Raw genomic sequence first — 15,616 nt, 5'->3', positions numbered from 1 at the left:
CCAATATCACTGAACTCCAGACAATGACAGGTAGTGCCAGTCTACTCCAATATCACTGAACTCCAGACAATGACAGGTAGTGCCAGTCTACTCCAATATCACTGAACTCCAGACAGTGACAGGTAGTGCCAGTCTACTCCAATATCACTGAACTCCAGACAGTGACAGGTAGTGCCAGTCTACTCCAATATCACTGAACTCCAGACAATGACAGGTAGTGCCAGTCTACTCCAATATCACTGAACTCCAGGCAATGACAGGTAGTGCCAGTCTACTCCAATATCACTGAACTCCAGGCAATGACAGGTAGTGCCAGTCTACTCCAATATCACTGAACTCCAGACAATGACAGGTAGTGCCAGTCTACTCCAATATCACTGAACTCCAGACAATGACAGGTAGTGCCAGTCTACTCCAATATCACTGAACTCCAGACAGTGACAGGTAGTGCCAGTCTACTCCAATATCACTGAACTCCAGACAGTGACAGGTAGTGCCAGTCTACTCCAATATCACTGAACTCCAGACAATGACAGGTAGTGCCAGTCTACTCCAATATCACTGAACTCCAGGCAATGACAGGTAGTGCCAGACTCCTCTGGGAGTCTGCATTTCAAATTAAATTAATACCTGAACATATCCGTGTTTTTTTACTTCAAAATCTAATATCACTTCTTTTTTCAAATAGTAAAAAAGAAACACCCTGCCAAGTAACAAAAACAGTAATAAGCAATCGAGGAGTGTCTCAGACTCCAAACTGTACCTGATGGGCTTATTTCTAGCTGTGCAACTTTGTTTTTCAAACATGGAGTACAATGCTTAAAAAAAAAACTCTCCTGGTGTCTTTATTGTAAGGATGTCATGCTGCAGCATGGTAGAACACAAGTTCGTTTTTAGTTTTTGTAGTTCTACCAATTTTTAAAGAGATGCTGTCATAAAACCTATCATGGTCTTGAGCAACATGCTTTAAAAAATGTTAGCACAATATTCTTATTAGAACGATGTGTATATGACAAAGAGACTAGTGTCATTATCATTCCCTTTAAAAATATGTGTATTAAATGGATCGCATGATAATTTGGTTGCTGTACATACAGTACTGGTACAGTACCTGCCAGTATGATGGTCGGACTGAACAGAGCTGCTGTTTTCTGACACTGTTGAGATGTTCATAGAGGACAACAGAGGCTGGTCTTGTGTGTCTTTCTTGAAAGGTAACGCAGAGGTTGAGGAAACACAGAGACCAGATCCCCAAGAAGACAAGGACAAATCCGAACTTCATTACGTGACTTTTACATTTGAAGAAGGAATGGCAGGTGAGTTGTTTTCTTTCTCTTCAGTAAACCCCCCGAGCTGTCTCTGTTGAAGAAACTGCTGTTTCACATCTCACTGTGATGAGCCAATCCACACTGCTGTTTCACATCTCACTGTGATGAGCCAATCCACACTGCTGTTTCACATCTCACTGTGATGAGCCAATCCACACTGCTGTTTCATATCTCACTGTGATGAGCCAATCCACACTGCTGTTTCATATCTCACTGTGATGAGCCAATCCACACTGCTGTTTCATATCTCACTGTGATGAGCCAATCCACACTGCTGTTTCACATCTCACTGTGATGAGCCAATCCACACTGCTGTTTCACATCTCACTGTGATGAGCCAATCCACACTGCTGTTTCACATCTCACTGTGATGAGCCAATCCACACTGCTGTTTCACATCTCACTGTGATGAGCCAATCCACACTGCTCTTTCACATCTCACTGTGATGAGCCAATCCACACTGCTGTTTCACATCTCACTGTGATGAGCCAATCCACACTGCTGTTTCACATCTCACTGTGATGAGCCAATCCACACTGCTGTTTCACATCTCACTGTGATGAGCCAATCCACACTGCTGTTTCACATCTCACTGTGATGAGCCAATCCACACCGCTGTTTCACATCTCACTGTGATGAGCCAATCCACACTGCTGTTTCACATCTCACTGTGATGAGCCAATCCACACTGCTGTTTCACATCTCACTGTGATGAGCCAATCCACACTGCTGTTTCACATCTCACTGTGATGAGACACTCCCTCCAGCCAATCCACACTGCTGTTTCACATCTCACTGTGATGAGACACTCCCTCCAGCCAATCCACACTGCTGTTTCACATCTCACTGTGATGAGCCAATCCACACTGCTGTTTCATATCTCACTGTGATGAGCCAATCCACACTGCTGTTTCATATCTCACTGTGATGAGCCAATCCACACTGCTGTTTCACATCTCACTGTGATGAGCCAATCCACACTGCTGTTTCACATCTCACTGTGATGAGCCAATCCACACTGCTGTTTCACATCTCACTGTGATGAGCCAATCCACACTGCTGTTTCACATCTCACTGTGATGAGCCAATCCACACTGCTGTTTCACATCTCACTGTGATGAGCCAATCCACACTGCTGTTTCACATCTCACTGTGATGAGCCAATCCACACTGCTGTTTCACATCTCACTGTGATGAGCCAATCCACACTGCTGTTTCACATCTCACTGTGATGCGCCAATCCACACTGCTGTCAGGCTCACACACATATAGCCAGTCCTTAAATACATCCTGGCAATTGCATAGCAAACATCCACCAAAAATGTACAATGGTATATGGCACTGTGGTATATTATACTGTGTTTTGAAAGTGTTTACTCCTAGTTTTTGAAAAGAGCTAATTCTTACTAGTTAACAGAGGTTGGGGGTCGATTCTGAATGAAACTGGAATTTTGTACAGATAGATTTCAGTAAATCAATATCAATATTGATTGCGCTGAACTGGATAAATGTATAATTTATTGGCTATATATTCGTCATAAGCATGACTGTTAGATTTGCAAAGCTTTGTGCATTTTGATAATGAAAATTTTAAGAGCTTAATAACCAGAAACAATAGATGTCATGACTGATATGAAGATTTCAGCTTTAGTTGAAGATGAGCTTTAAATTAATGGATCACTTATAGCATCCTTATATAGAATCCTGTGCAGATAATGCATGAAATTAAGGGTAATCACCAGTCCTATATAAAGAACAGCTGGCAGTGTCTTAGTGAAAGGGAGGAGGAGTTTGGTGCTGTTGAGAGAGGAGGGAGAGAGAGAGAGAGAGAGAGAGAGAGAGAGAGAGAGAGAGAGAGAGGGAGGGGGGGGGGGGGGGGGGGGTTGTTTTTTGTGCTTTTGATTATTTTGATTTCTTTATTGTGTATGACCTTCAACTGTTTTGAGAATCCTGTTGGACAGCCCCTTAAAAAATACTACATCAAAATAAAGATACAGGCGCAATGTCTAGGAAGACTTCAGTCCTTGATCACTTTGATGAGCCAAGTACAAATGGTACAGTGGGAAATCATTGTGCTACATGTAAGCACTACAGCATATCTGTCTCTAGTGCAACAAGAGCAGCCTTCTTCAAAAGACACCTTCAAGTAAGTACATGATGTCATAATTCAGAACAGTCAGGCAGTGATAGCAAAGGTTTCCAAACATGTATCCTTTTGCCACAAATCCCCCAAAGCCACCAAGGCTCTAGAAGGTTTACAAATGCCAGTAGGTGGAATAGCCAATTGAAGATGATGAGGTCCATCCTGCGAGTCCTTGCACAGGTTCTGTCTGAGCTTCATGACATGTATAAGTCTTATGAACTGAAACTCATAGGGGAACTATGTGAAATACTGAAGCCCTTTGAGGAAGCCACTGACAAGTGCCAGGGAGATCAGGTAGTCACTGCCAGGGTCTATGTCATGCTGTGGCACATATCAGGGAAACCTACAACAGCAAGTTCGTGGTAACCATGCAGTCTTTCCTTGAGAAATGCCTTGCCAAGTTTGAGGACATGGAGTGTTTCCAGATGGCTGCTATTCTGGACCCACATTTCAAACTGGATTGGTGCATGGGTGAAGAAGTGAACAGTAAAAGAGAACTTTTGACCAACAAGGTCATCTATCTGTCTCCAAAAGTAGATGCCATGGCAAGGGATTCAACATCACCCCCACCAATGAAATGCATAAAACTTTCTTCATACATGACTACCCACTCCACACCAACCCCACCAAGCACAACTGCTTCTGAAGAGTTCACTAATTACTTGAGCCAACCATGCCTGTCAGAAGATGCTGATCATCTAGCATAATAGAAGGAAAAGAGCAAGTTTCCTATCTTAGCCTAACCTGCCTCCAAATATCTCACCATACTTGCCTCTTCAGGACATGTAGAGAGACTTTTTAGTGTGGCAGGCAAAGTATTCAGGCCAGAACTGTGTAATCTAAGTGATCTGAAATATGAAGAATTTATGATTATCCGCTGTAACCACGATAATGTTCATGTTTGAATACAAATGCTGAATGAAAAATAAGATTCATAAGATACACTGTTATGTTGATGCTGTATTTTGTAGGGTAATGTGGTGATTTGACTCTTTTTTTTTCACATGGACAGTATTTTACATCTGTGGAGAACATTGTCTTGTTTCTTCATATCACTTGGATGTACACACGTACAGTATAATGTGTGCAATAACCTACACTACTAGCACAACTTCAACAATCAATATTTCTTTATTATAAACAGTTGTAATAAAATAGTAAAGATGTACACATCAAATGAATATGAGTTATTATGCTTAACTACACAATTGTAGTATTATTTCATGGAGTGTAATTGTAATTGAATTGAATTGATTAAATGTAATTGGGATTGGAATTTGTATTGAGTACTTATGGATGGAATTGGAATTGAATTGGAATTGATTAAATATAATTGGGATTGGAATTTAATTGAGTATTTATGGGTGGAATTGGAATTGAGTTGATCAGATTGAATTGGGATTGGAATTGATCAGATTTAATTGGAATTGATCAGATTGAATTGGAATTGGAATGGATCAGATTGAATTGGAATTGGAATGGATCAGATTGAATTGGGTTTGGAATGGATCAGATTGAATTGGAATTGGAATGGATCAGATTGAATTGGGATTGGAATTGATCAGATTGAATTGGAATTGGAATGATCAGATTGAATTGGAATTGGAATTGATCAGATTGAATTGGAATTGGAATTGATCAGATTGAATTGGAATTGGAATGGATCAGATTGAATTGGGATTGGAATTGATCAGATTGAACTGGGTTTGGAATTGATCAGATTTAATTGGAATTGTAATTGATCAGATTGAATTGGAATTGATCAGATTCAGTTGAGGTTGAATTGAAATTGGAATTGAAAAAACAGAATGGACCCCAACTCTGGTAGTTAATAAAAGACCATTGAAATACCTGGTCCTGTGTTTCCTACCAGGAAATCATCAGTCACTGTCATGATTCGTATCTCATGAGAACCCCTTTGTTTGTACAGATGTGAACGGTGGTGAGATGGACTGCAGTCCCATTGCAGCAAGCAATGTAAGTACTGTACTCCCTTAGGAGGGGATCAATGCATGGCGCTAACATAGCCAGAGATAGCATCTGTCAATCCTCTTTTTATCATCATGGTATAACTTAAAAAATAGTTCCAGTGCCGCGCCATACAGTGTGTTTGGTTAAATGAAATGAAACAGGCCATGGGCCGGTAAGGCACCCTTGACTTTAAACCCAGATGAGACACAGGTCTACACCTGGATAGTTTGTAGCTGTGACATACTGAGGCAGTTTTCACAGTATTTCATTGTTAAACCAGTATTTCAACTTTAAATGAAGCTGTACTGTCCCTAACCCTGCTTACTGACTCCCTTGCAGGTAGCACCAAGCAATGAAGTTGTCTACTCCAGCATCAAGACAGCAAGACATTGACAGGCAGGCCAGTCAAGGCCAGTTTCTTGGGACAGAGTCTGAGTAGGGCTGTGAAACTCTGGGGCTTTCTCAGAGATCAGGCTTATTCTACATGTACCTTCTATGTCATTTAAAAAATGCATTCTTTTTATTTGTGATGACGTTTTGTTTGTGCTATCTTGGCTGCAGTGTGATTCTGAGTGATCACTGAATGGTGCATTGTAGGTATTGCACTGTAAGATGCTATGCTCTAGAAGTGCTTGTGTATAGGGTGCACACTACTGCAGGGTTTCTTTAAAAACAATAAATATAATCAGCAACAACGGTATTCTTTTTTATCTTCAAATCTCTGTAAACACATTTAGCACAATGTACTTATGCTATAGTAATGTGAATTACACCTGAGTTATTGTTTCTTTTTCTACAACAATAGATCGACAGACAGCCAGACAGATAGAAAGACAGATAAACAGATAGATAGATAGATAGATAGATAGATAGATAGATAGATAGATAGATAGATAGATAGATAGATAGCTGGGTTTTACGGTTTGTATTTTATAAATAAGATCTTTTAGAAGAATTATGTACATTATAAGATACTCATTACAACATCACTTCTGCTTTTTTTAGGCAACCAAAAGCAGGTTGCAAAATATTGTTTTTTGCTGCTTATTTCTGTGAATTTCAGTAGCTAATGTGTTCCTGCAGTTTCTAAACATGAGAACAGGGCTTCCGGAACATTTAACACATTGCTAAATCTCAATCTGGCATCTAAGAATACATTCCTCAGTATTAGGCATTAATCACATGATTTTCAAAAGGAGCAACATATGAGCCAAGATGTTTTTAAAATCTGACTTAGACCACAGAGTGGAATATTAAAAAGGGACACGTTCAAATCTTCCAAACCCAGTTATTTTAGAAATCCAAGCTGTTGATAAAGACACTATCAGACTACATTTTCTTCAACAAGACAACTAAACGATGTATTTATTCCACACGGATAATGAAAAGAATCAGGCCTTGATGATTAAAAGATTGCAGTTCACCAGGCTGACCAGCAGAGGGCATGGGGAACCCAATAATGCAACTCACCCCCTTCACTGTATCAGTTGAGTACGGAGTGCCCACCCTTGCCATAGCCCCTCCCGGGCTCCGTAGACTTGTAATACCTTTTTGTTATAATGCGCTTGTGGAAGGGGAGTGAGGCGAGGCGGTCAGGGCTAGCAGCTGGAATAGCAGAGGCAGGAGATTGCAGTTCCAAGCCCTTTCTGCACACAAAACAAACAAAAAAAAAATATGCAGTCCAGTCACACTCTCTTGTTAGCGGGGAACTCAGACACCATGCAGGGATTTTACTTTGAATATCTTCTCTGAAACTAATACAAATATTTACAATAATAATGACACATGCACACAACATATACACACACACACACGCACGCACGCACACACACACACTTACACACACGCACACACGTACATGTTCAGGGCCCTTGCCCTGCTACAGTGTTGCTCTAATCATTCTGTGCTGCAAAACTCTAGTGCTATTTTACTGGTGTCTAATGATTTAAGAATAGACTGTGACATGGCAACACAACGGAAGCCTGTTAGTGGTTACAGTGTTAAAAAGAACACGAGTCAGCCACATTGCAGCTTTAAAGCAGGCTCAGTCAGGATGCTGTGGTATTCGAATTTGAGATATGTGACTTCTGCTTTGGAGTTGAGCGTTCCTTTAAAAATCTGAATGTGGTTAAGAACTGTTATCTCACCTGCAAAAAAAAAAAAAAAAAGAAAAAACTGCACTGTGTTTGGAATAATCAGGCTAAAAAATGTCCATCAGCAAGCCACAAATGGAAGATGTGTCAGATTCAGTCAGGAAATTGATCCATACACTGCTGTTTTGTCCCGTCGTTTGAAACAATTTAATTCAATTTTCTTTGATTTATGGTCCACCAAAACATCTCTGTCATAGATCATCCCGTCCCCACGTGCACAAGCTCTTGTACAGAAACCTCTGAAATGTCAGGGTTTAAAATCAATTAGTGTCAGTGAGTGAAGGAAGGCATCTATCATACCCAAAGACCCCAAAGTGCTTCTGGCATTGGAAATCACATCGTATATAAAGCCATCAAACATGCGAGAGAGAAACAAAAACATGAATAGAGCAAAACAGAGCAACAAACAGCAGATTTTTTAAGTCTCTACCCAGAGGACAAACATCCACCCAGAGGGTGAGATACTGTGCAGAACAATCTGCATGTGCCAGCCTTACAGAGAAGCACACTGGAGATATCCAGAGGGTGAACAGCAAGAGGAAGGGACTGTGCAGACCAAATGAATACTATAACTCTGTGAGTCCTTATCATAGCGCTGTTTAGAATTCTTCAATTACTGACAGGACTTTAAACTCCCATTTACCTGTTTATACATTGCAAATATTATGTCCTGTTCTCATACAGACTCAATAAAGGACTTTTTTAATTACAGTACATAATTCAGCTCAACAAAAATAAGTGAAAAGATTAATATGTATCTATATTTATTATGTAGGTGTATTATTACACTTGTAATTATAGTGTAGTTACAATGTAACAAATACCACCCCCTTAAGGTGTAACATGTAGACACAGGTGTGGAGGGGATGTCTACTCTATGATCTAAACAGCGGCACATTTAAATACTAACGGCCTTTAAAGTGTTCTAGAGCCCCCTGCAGTGTTTACAAGAAACACACGACTTTACCTTTGCACTGTTCCCCTGTTGTCCATATCACAGCCGTTTTCTTCCCCAAAGCAATCCTAATTTTAGTTGGGAACGTTGACCAGAAGCTCCCTCCTGCAACAATGCTGGTGCTCTGATTGAAATGAGTGGCGTGTTGTGGGAACAGAAAACCAGCACTGTAGCAGGAGGGAGCATGATCTGGATACACTGCGACCCTAAGAGGAGATTGTATTTCTCCTGGCGAAAGCTGTCGTGTCAATTTTGAGAGTTGTATTGCCCAGTTGATTTATGACCCATGGTGTGTGAGGAGAGATTTCAAAAGAATTAATAAATATAAAGCTGCGATACGGACCGAGCGGGACTAAGCAAAGGCATTGTAACGCCTTTCTTGTGAACTGCACAGGCTGTTCTATAAAACGCAAATTCTGTATTGATCCCACTGCTGTTCCCCCTCCTCCTTCAGTAAAACCAAGTATGATGGTAAAAGGTCTGCAATACAGCAACTTTTACAGACCTCATGATATTGCAACTCACTTATCTCAACTGCGGCCAATGGGGCAATACCCTACTCCAGATCATTACTAGCTCATTCAATTGTTTCTTTTTCATTTTTGAATTGTAATTCGTGTTTTCTCATTTCATTAAAAATATGTGAATAACAAATTGGAGTAAAAAGCATATAGAATCTGGCCCAATCTCTCGTAGTTCAGTCAGTCTAGGTGGTCACAAAGCCTCTCATCTGCAAGCTTAGTGTGCTTCCTCTTACATATTGCAATATATCCTGAAGTGTTCTTCTGATAACACAGAGTATAAACATGACATGCTGCTCTGTTGTGCAAAAAGGAAATGTTTATTCCAATGCAGTGTTACATTTCAGCAAACTTTTGTGAATAACACCATTTAACCATTTTTTTTTTTTTTTTTTTTCTGTTCCTGGGTAGTAAGTGTTATTTCCTAATTGCTTATGCCTCAAAAGTATAGAAAATGGCTATTATTCCCCACAAACTTTGCTTTTGTGACCAGGACAGTGATATTTCAAAATATCACTATTTCCAATGGGAAAATGGGCAAATGTGTGTCTTTTCGTTCACATAAAGTCAGAAAAAAACAACATATGAATCCAAATTGACATATATTTATACTAAAGTAATACAAAAATGACTACAAAAGATTTAGAAGTGAGTAGTTTTTCCAGATTTACGATTATACTGTAAATACAGTATAATCGTAAATCTTGAAAAACTACTCACTTCTAAATCTTTTGTAGACATTTTCTATACTTTTGAGGCATAAGCAATTAGGAAATAATGCTTACTACCCAGGAACAAAAATTGTGTTACATAGTGTAATGCATGCTTCTTGATTAGGTCTTGCAACAGCAGGCAGGTATGAAGTTCCACTCATCCACTGTCTGATCTACAGCAGGTATTGAAAAACAATGTTACAAACTAGATTCAGTTAGAAGATTCAAAGAAATACATATCAACCATGGCCAAGGAAGAGCAGAAACAGGGTGGACTTTAAACATGTTTCAATATTAGATACACAGTACAGGGCTTTGATCTCTGGAGATTGCTAAATCAGACTCTTTCCTATTGTAATATGCATTTGAGAGATGGATCTGCACAGACAATGGCCCTGGCTACAGCTAGTGTGTCACAGTTTGTGATCGGAACTCAACCCTGACCTGAACACCATAAACCACTCACTGGTCATTTTGTATTGTTTTGTATCCACACACTGGGGGCTTTGGCTGAGGTCGCTTGTGCCATGGGTCAGAGACAATGGAAAGTTGCATCCCATGCCATGCTTTTGAGTTTACTTTAACGTCATTAATGAAACAAGCACTCAGACTGCAGTACTGGCTTTACCTGCTGTGTTCCCCCATGCGTTCCTCTACGTCATTAATGAAACAAGCACTCAGACTGCAGTACTGGCTTTACCTGCTGTGTTCTCCCATGCATTCCTCTACGTCATTAATGAAACAAGCACTCAGACTGCAGTACTGGCTTTACCTGTTGTGTTCTCCCATGCATTCCTCTACGTCATTAATGAAACAAGCACTCAGACTGCAGTACTGGCTTTACCTGCTGTGTTCTCCCATGCATTCCTCTACGTCATTAATGAAACAAGCACTCAGACTGCAGTACTGGCTTTACCTGCTGTGTTCCCCCATGCATTCCTCTACGTCATTAATGAAACAAGCACTCAGACTGCATTACTGGTTTTACCTGCTGTGTTCTCCCATGCATTCCTCTACGTCATTAATGAAACAAGCACTCAGACTGCATTACTGGCTTTACCTGCTGTGTTCTCCCATGCATTCCTCTATGTCATTAATGAAACAAGCACTCAGACTGCATTACTGGTTTTACCTGCTGTGTTCTCCCATGCATTCCTCTACGTCATTAATGAAACAAGCACTCAGACTGCATTACTGGCATTACCTGCTGTGTTCTCCCATGCATTCCTCGTCATTAATGAAACAAGCACTCAGACTGCAGTACTGGTCTTACCTGCTGGTGCATTCCTCTTTGGGTGCACTTGCAACACTTGTTTCAACATATGGGTTTATTTGCACTGGATAATTGAAAGGAAATACATATAATATATTACAAATCACATATAATAGGAACATAGTTTTATTTATTAGTTATTGTGGAATTGTCATCAACTGCACAGAGTAAAGTGGTTCTAGCTAGTTTCCTAGGTCCCAGTTCCTAATCCCAATCCCAGTGCTTCAGAATCAACATGCTTAAGTGTCTCTTACCCCTTGTCCTAAGTCTATCTGTACTTCATTTCCAGCTGTGTTCTTGGTGCTGGCTTCTAGCTGCTCTCAAAGTGTTAGTCTGGGTTAACTGTGTCAGCTCATTTTATGGTTTTAAAAACTTTGATCATTACTGTCCCCAATTCTCCTTTGATCTTGGCTAAATACTGTAGAGTCGACTCCTTCAGCCTATATTAGGGTGAACCCTGAGCTGGCCAGTGAAAGCTGGGCTGGGGTTTTGATAACTAAGGGGAGCAGTAAAGAGGTTGAAAGCTAACCAGTCTGGCTTCTTGTTAATTCAAATGCACAGAAAGGGAACAGTCATAGGAAGAATGTAGCAAGTAAACACAGTCCCCTTGAAATCAATATTACAATCAACATTATTATAAAAGAACCAGCAGAACACATACCAGGTCCTGGGAAATATTTCATTAGCAGGCAGATCACCAGGGCTGTAATGAAGATCTTCAGAGGCACGAGGCAGACACAAGCAACTGTGACTAATATAGGATCCCCAAAAGCCGTTTGCATCTCTGAAATAAAAGCACAGTTAGAGCGCAGTCTGCAGAACAGGTATGTGTTTGTACAGTACATTCTGGATTGATTTGTTTTTCTAAACCTTTCTTTTTGACCCAGTGTGCCTTTAAAGAATATTAGAATAAACACATTCATAGTTGAAATCCATTTGTACCAGTGTGCAGTACTGAATATGGATTTTGTTGCATTTATAAACTTATGTTGCTCCTAATAATTTTACTAATCGTTAAAAAGATTGTTAAACTCTGCAGATCACCAACAATAAGCATAGGAAGAACCTGAAGAGAACCACCTGCCCAACACAGTAATGAGGGTTCAAACCACCAGGGCAGACTCAACAGCACAAGTCTGTCAGATCACTTGTCTTGTCCATCATGATTGCAAATGACTTGTAAAAGGGAAATGTAGCCTTTAACATTAAAGCATGCATGCCAACGACTTCATTGGCATAACAAATTAATCAGTTATGCGTTATGTTTCCCTACAGTACATGCTGTATTTTTAACACATTAACCTTCAGCGTTGATCTGTATTGGGAAGTAGGCCCTGGGCAGACTCTTCTGGAACACGGCACATGCCCACTTCAGCTGCTCCTTGCCAACTCTGGGTATGAACAGGGCCAGGCTCCTGCCAGAGTCTGAGGCAGACAGGGACTCCTCTTTAACTGTCACCACAGTCCCATCATCATCCCTCAGCCACACCAGACGAATGCTCTCACGGACTCCAGAGACAGTGCAGGTGAGGTTAGCCTCATCACCGATAGCCAGGACTCCAGGAGGCTCTACTGAGACTGCACACAGACACACCCACACACACATACAGACACACACACACACACACACACACACACACACACACACACACACACACACACACACAGGAATAACAGAGATTAGACTGAGGAGCAGTGAGTTGATTTACAAAGTGGTAATGTTTCAGAACAGGCAGTGATAATAGATTTCTCAATCTACTGAAGAAACAGCATATTGTATGAACAGTCTATACAATGTTTGTGTTTCTGTTTCACATGCTATATGTAGAAGAGATTGCCTGATTCAGTATGTGATAATAACCACACGTGTGGGGATGGCCTGGCTTTGCCACTCGTGAGTTGGTTCTCCTCTTTTGTGTGATAACAAGTTGTATTCCCATACTGAACCATGCAGCTACACAACAAGCACTGGAACAGTGTCTGACATTCTGTCCACGGTATTAAACTAGATGGGTGCTCTTCTAAATCAGATCAACACTGACACAACAGCCTCCACCTTGTAAGGAGAGAAATGAAACAGAAACTTCACTTGGAAGTATAAACTTTGAGAAACATGATGAAGCCTTACCCTGAACTGTGATTAGGGCTATGCTCACAGAGACATGTGTGTCAGTATAACAGGTGTATATTCCAGCATCTTGAAACACTACAGGCGAGATGTGCAGGGGAAAGTGGTACCCATCGTAAACTGTCACCAGGGATCTGATGCGCTGCCCGACACCTTCAACAAGGATGCCAACAGGTCCACTTCTTACAGCTGAAGCAATGCGAATGAGCTGGGAAGAAGCCTCTGAGCTCCGGATCCATAGAGCTGTGTTACCTCTGTTTGCGGATCGGTAGATGAGTTGGACTTCACTCCTATTGGCACTTTCCCGGTACAGTGTGTACTGGCTGGTAAGTGTAGCTGAAAAAGTGATAGATGAAATGCATTGTGAAGGTGTCCTGTGATTTCAATCATGAGTATATCGAGTGTAGAGTATCTAACACAGTAGAACTGAATAGCAAAAACAGTGGTATGATTTCAGGCTACAGGACAGCAAGCACCTGAGTCTGAAGGACTGTCAGCACCCACTGTCAATGCATATAACCCATTAGAGATGGGTTTACTGCAATGATACAGGGATAGTCTGTGCTGGAGACAGGGAAATACTGTAGGAGTTCAGCTAAGGCAGGATTGCACGCAAGCAGCTGTTACAGACTGTAGGCAAGTAACTGCAACACTTTCACAAATGAATACATGATTTCAAAATGACTCATAAATGTAGGAACTCTGTACAACACAGGTACAGCCCATACTGCTTATGGGTGTAGCAGATGTGAGGTTTGTATCTGTGGATAGGAGTGAGTGTACAGTGACCCAGTGTGAACACTGGTGATCCTCAGAGCTGTCTGTCTCTGTGTTACTGCAGCATGGGTCACAGCATCTCAACAGCACGCCACTGTACACAGTGATTGCTCGCCTCTAAAAGCTGTTCCAATCCTTTCATTTCAATGTGAACACGACAGGAAACGCATTTACATGTTGTAAGGGTCAGCGTATTGTAAAAGCCATGCAGATATGTTTCTTTTTTTAGTAATTCACAGCTGTAGTTCCCTGTGCTGAGTTCATCCACATTCTGAATGATAATGACGGCAGTGTTGTTGTAGTGACACTTGGTGGCTGCACTGAGGCTCCCCTTGTGTTTCCACTGAAGTCTGCTTGATTCAGGGAGTCTTGAGATGGTGCAGGCCCGAGTAACATCATCTCCAGGAGTGACGGAATCCCACCGAAATGGAACACCTGCAGTATCAAAGGAAATGGGGAAATATACAGGACTGCAGTGTAGTTATGCTGCATGGATAATTATGTTATTGTGAAATATACAGGACTGCAGTGTAATTATGCTGCATGGATAATTATGTTATTGTGAAATATACAGGACTGCAGTGTAGTTCTGCTGCATGGATAATTATGTTATTGTGAAATATACAGGACTCCAGTGTAGTTATGCTGCATGGATAATTATGCTATTGTGAAATATACAGGACTGTGGTGTAGTTGTGTTGTTGAATGTATGCTGTGGACATGTACTTGCAGTCATTCTGTAAGGATCCCCTTTACACATTGGATGAGTTCTGGATCTTCAAACAGACCATTCAATTCTAAAAGTAATAGGACACCAGTTATAAATGTCATTAAATGTATAATGGTGCACACACAGTATATACCTACTTTTGAAAGCAAAGACTTCAAACATCGCCAGAACAGTAGAGTTTGGTTGGATTTGTTTAAAAGTATAATGGCCAGCATTTTCAAATTTAGATTTGATGATCAAAGTTCCATTTTCCCCATCGTCAAAGTTACTGTAATAAATACTGTGTTTTGAAGTCCTTGTCCATGAATATTGGGCTCCAGGATAACTTTTTGGATGCTTTACTGTTACGAGCGGGACCTTCGTAAACCTGCCATCATGTGGAGTCCACTCCCAGACAAACTCAGTTCCGTTGATTTCCATCGGCACAGGAAGAGTAACAGGTGTCACCATATCAATCAAGGAAAGATCTTGAATAGGCACTGAAACAAAAACAACCTGTTAAAAGAATCTCTGACTCTTCTGGTGGGTACTTCAAACCTTGCATTTATATATATATATTTTTAAATGCTCAAGCAGACTTGCACATACTGCTTTTATACATCTTCTTGCATGGATGATTTTATATTTGGTTTCAGTGAAAGCCTGGAGTGACCAAAACACACACAAGTGTGGACCGGTATAATACTGAAATACCTACCCACTGGCGAGGAACAGCTGTATGAACATTGCTTTGGTTTGCCATGGTTCCTGCCAGTGTTCTGAGATTCTGGGAATATCTCCATTGGAGTCTATTCATTGCCAGTATTCCGAGATTCCGGGGATATCTCCACTGGAGTCTAATTCATTGCCAGTGTTCTGAGATTCCAGGGATATCTCCACTGGAGTCTATTCATTGCCAGTGTTCTGAGATTCCGGGGATATCT

At 40.9% G+C, this 15,616-nt stretch overlaps 1 protein-coding gene across 1 annotated transcript; it reads right to left on the bottom strand.

Moving 5' to 3' along the window:
* Positions 1 to 6,926: 6,926 nt before the first annotated feature.
* LOC121310459 lies at positions 6,927 to 15,210 on the bottom strand. Its single transcript, XM_041243636.1, has 7 exons — positions 14,831 to 15,210; positions 14,138 to 14,398; positions 13,187 to 13,522; positions 12,361 to 12,636; positions 11,720 to 11,842; positions 11,059 to 11,122; positions 6,927 to 7,089 (listed from the first exon to the last, which is right to left on the bottom strand). Exons 1-7 carry the CDS (start codon positions 15,141 to 15,143, stop codon positions 6,927 to 6,929), a joined length of 1,536 nt encoding a protein of 511 aa, XP_041099570.1. The 5' UTR covers positions 15,144 to 15,210.
* Between the last annotated feature and the right edge of the window lie 406 nt (positions 15,211 to 15,616).

The sequence above is a fragment of the Polyodon spathula genome, unplaced genomic scaffold (assembly GCF_017654505.1).
Source record: "Polyodon spathula isolate WHYD16114869_AA unplaced genomic scaffold, ASM1765450v1 scaffolds_2228, whole genome shotgun sequence".
In the NCBI taxonomy this organism is placed as follows: Eukaryota; Metazoa; Chordata; class Actinopteri; order Acipenseriformes; family Polyodontidae; genus Polyodon; species Polyodon spathula.
The sequence above is the reverse complement of the archived record's forward strand: the minus strand, read 5'-3'. Positions and strand labels throughout refer to the sequence as shown.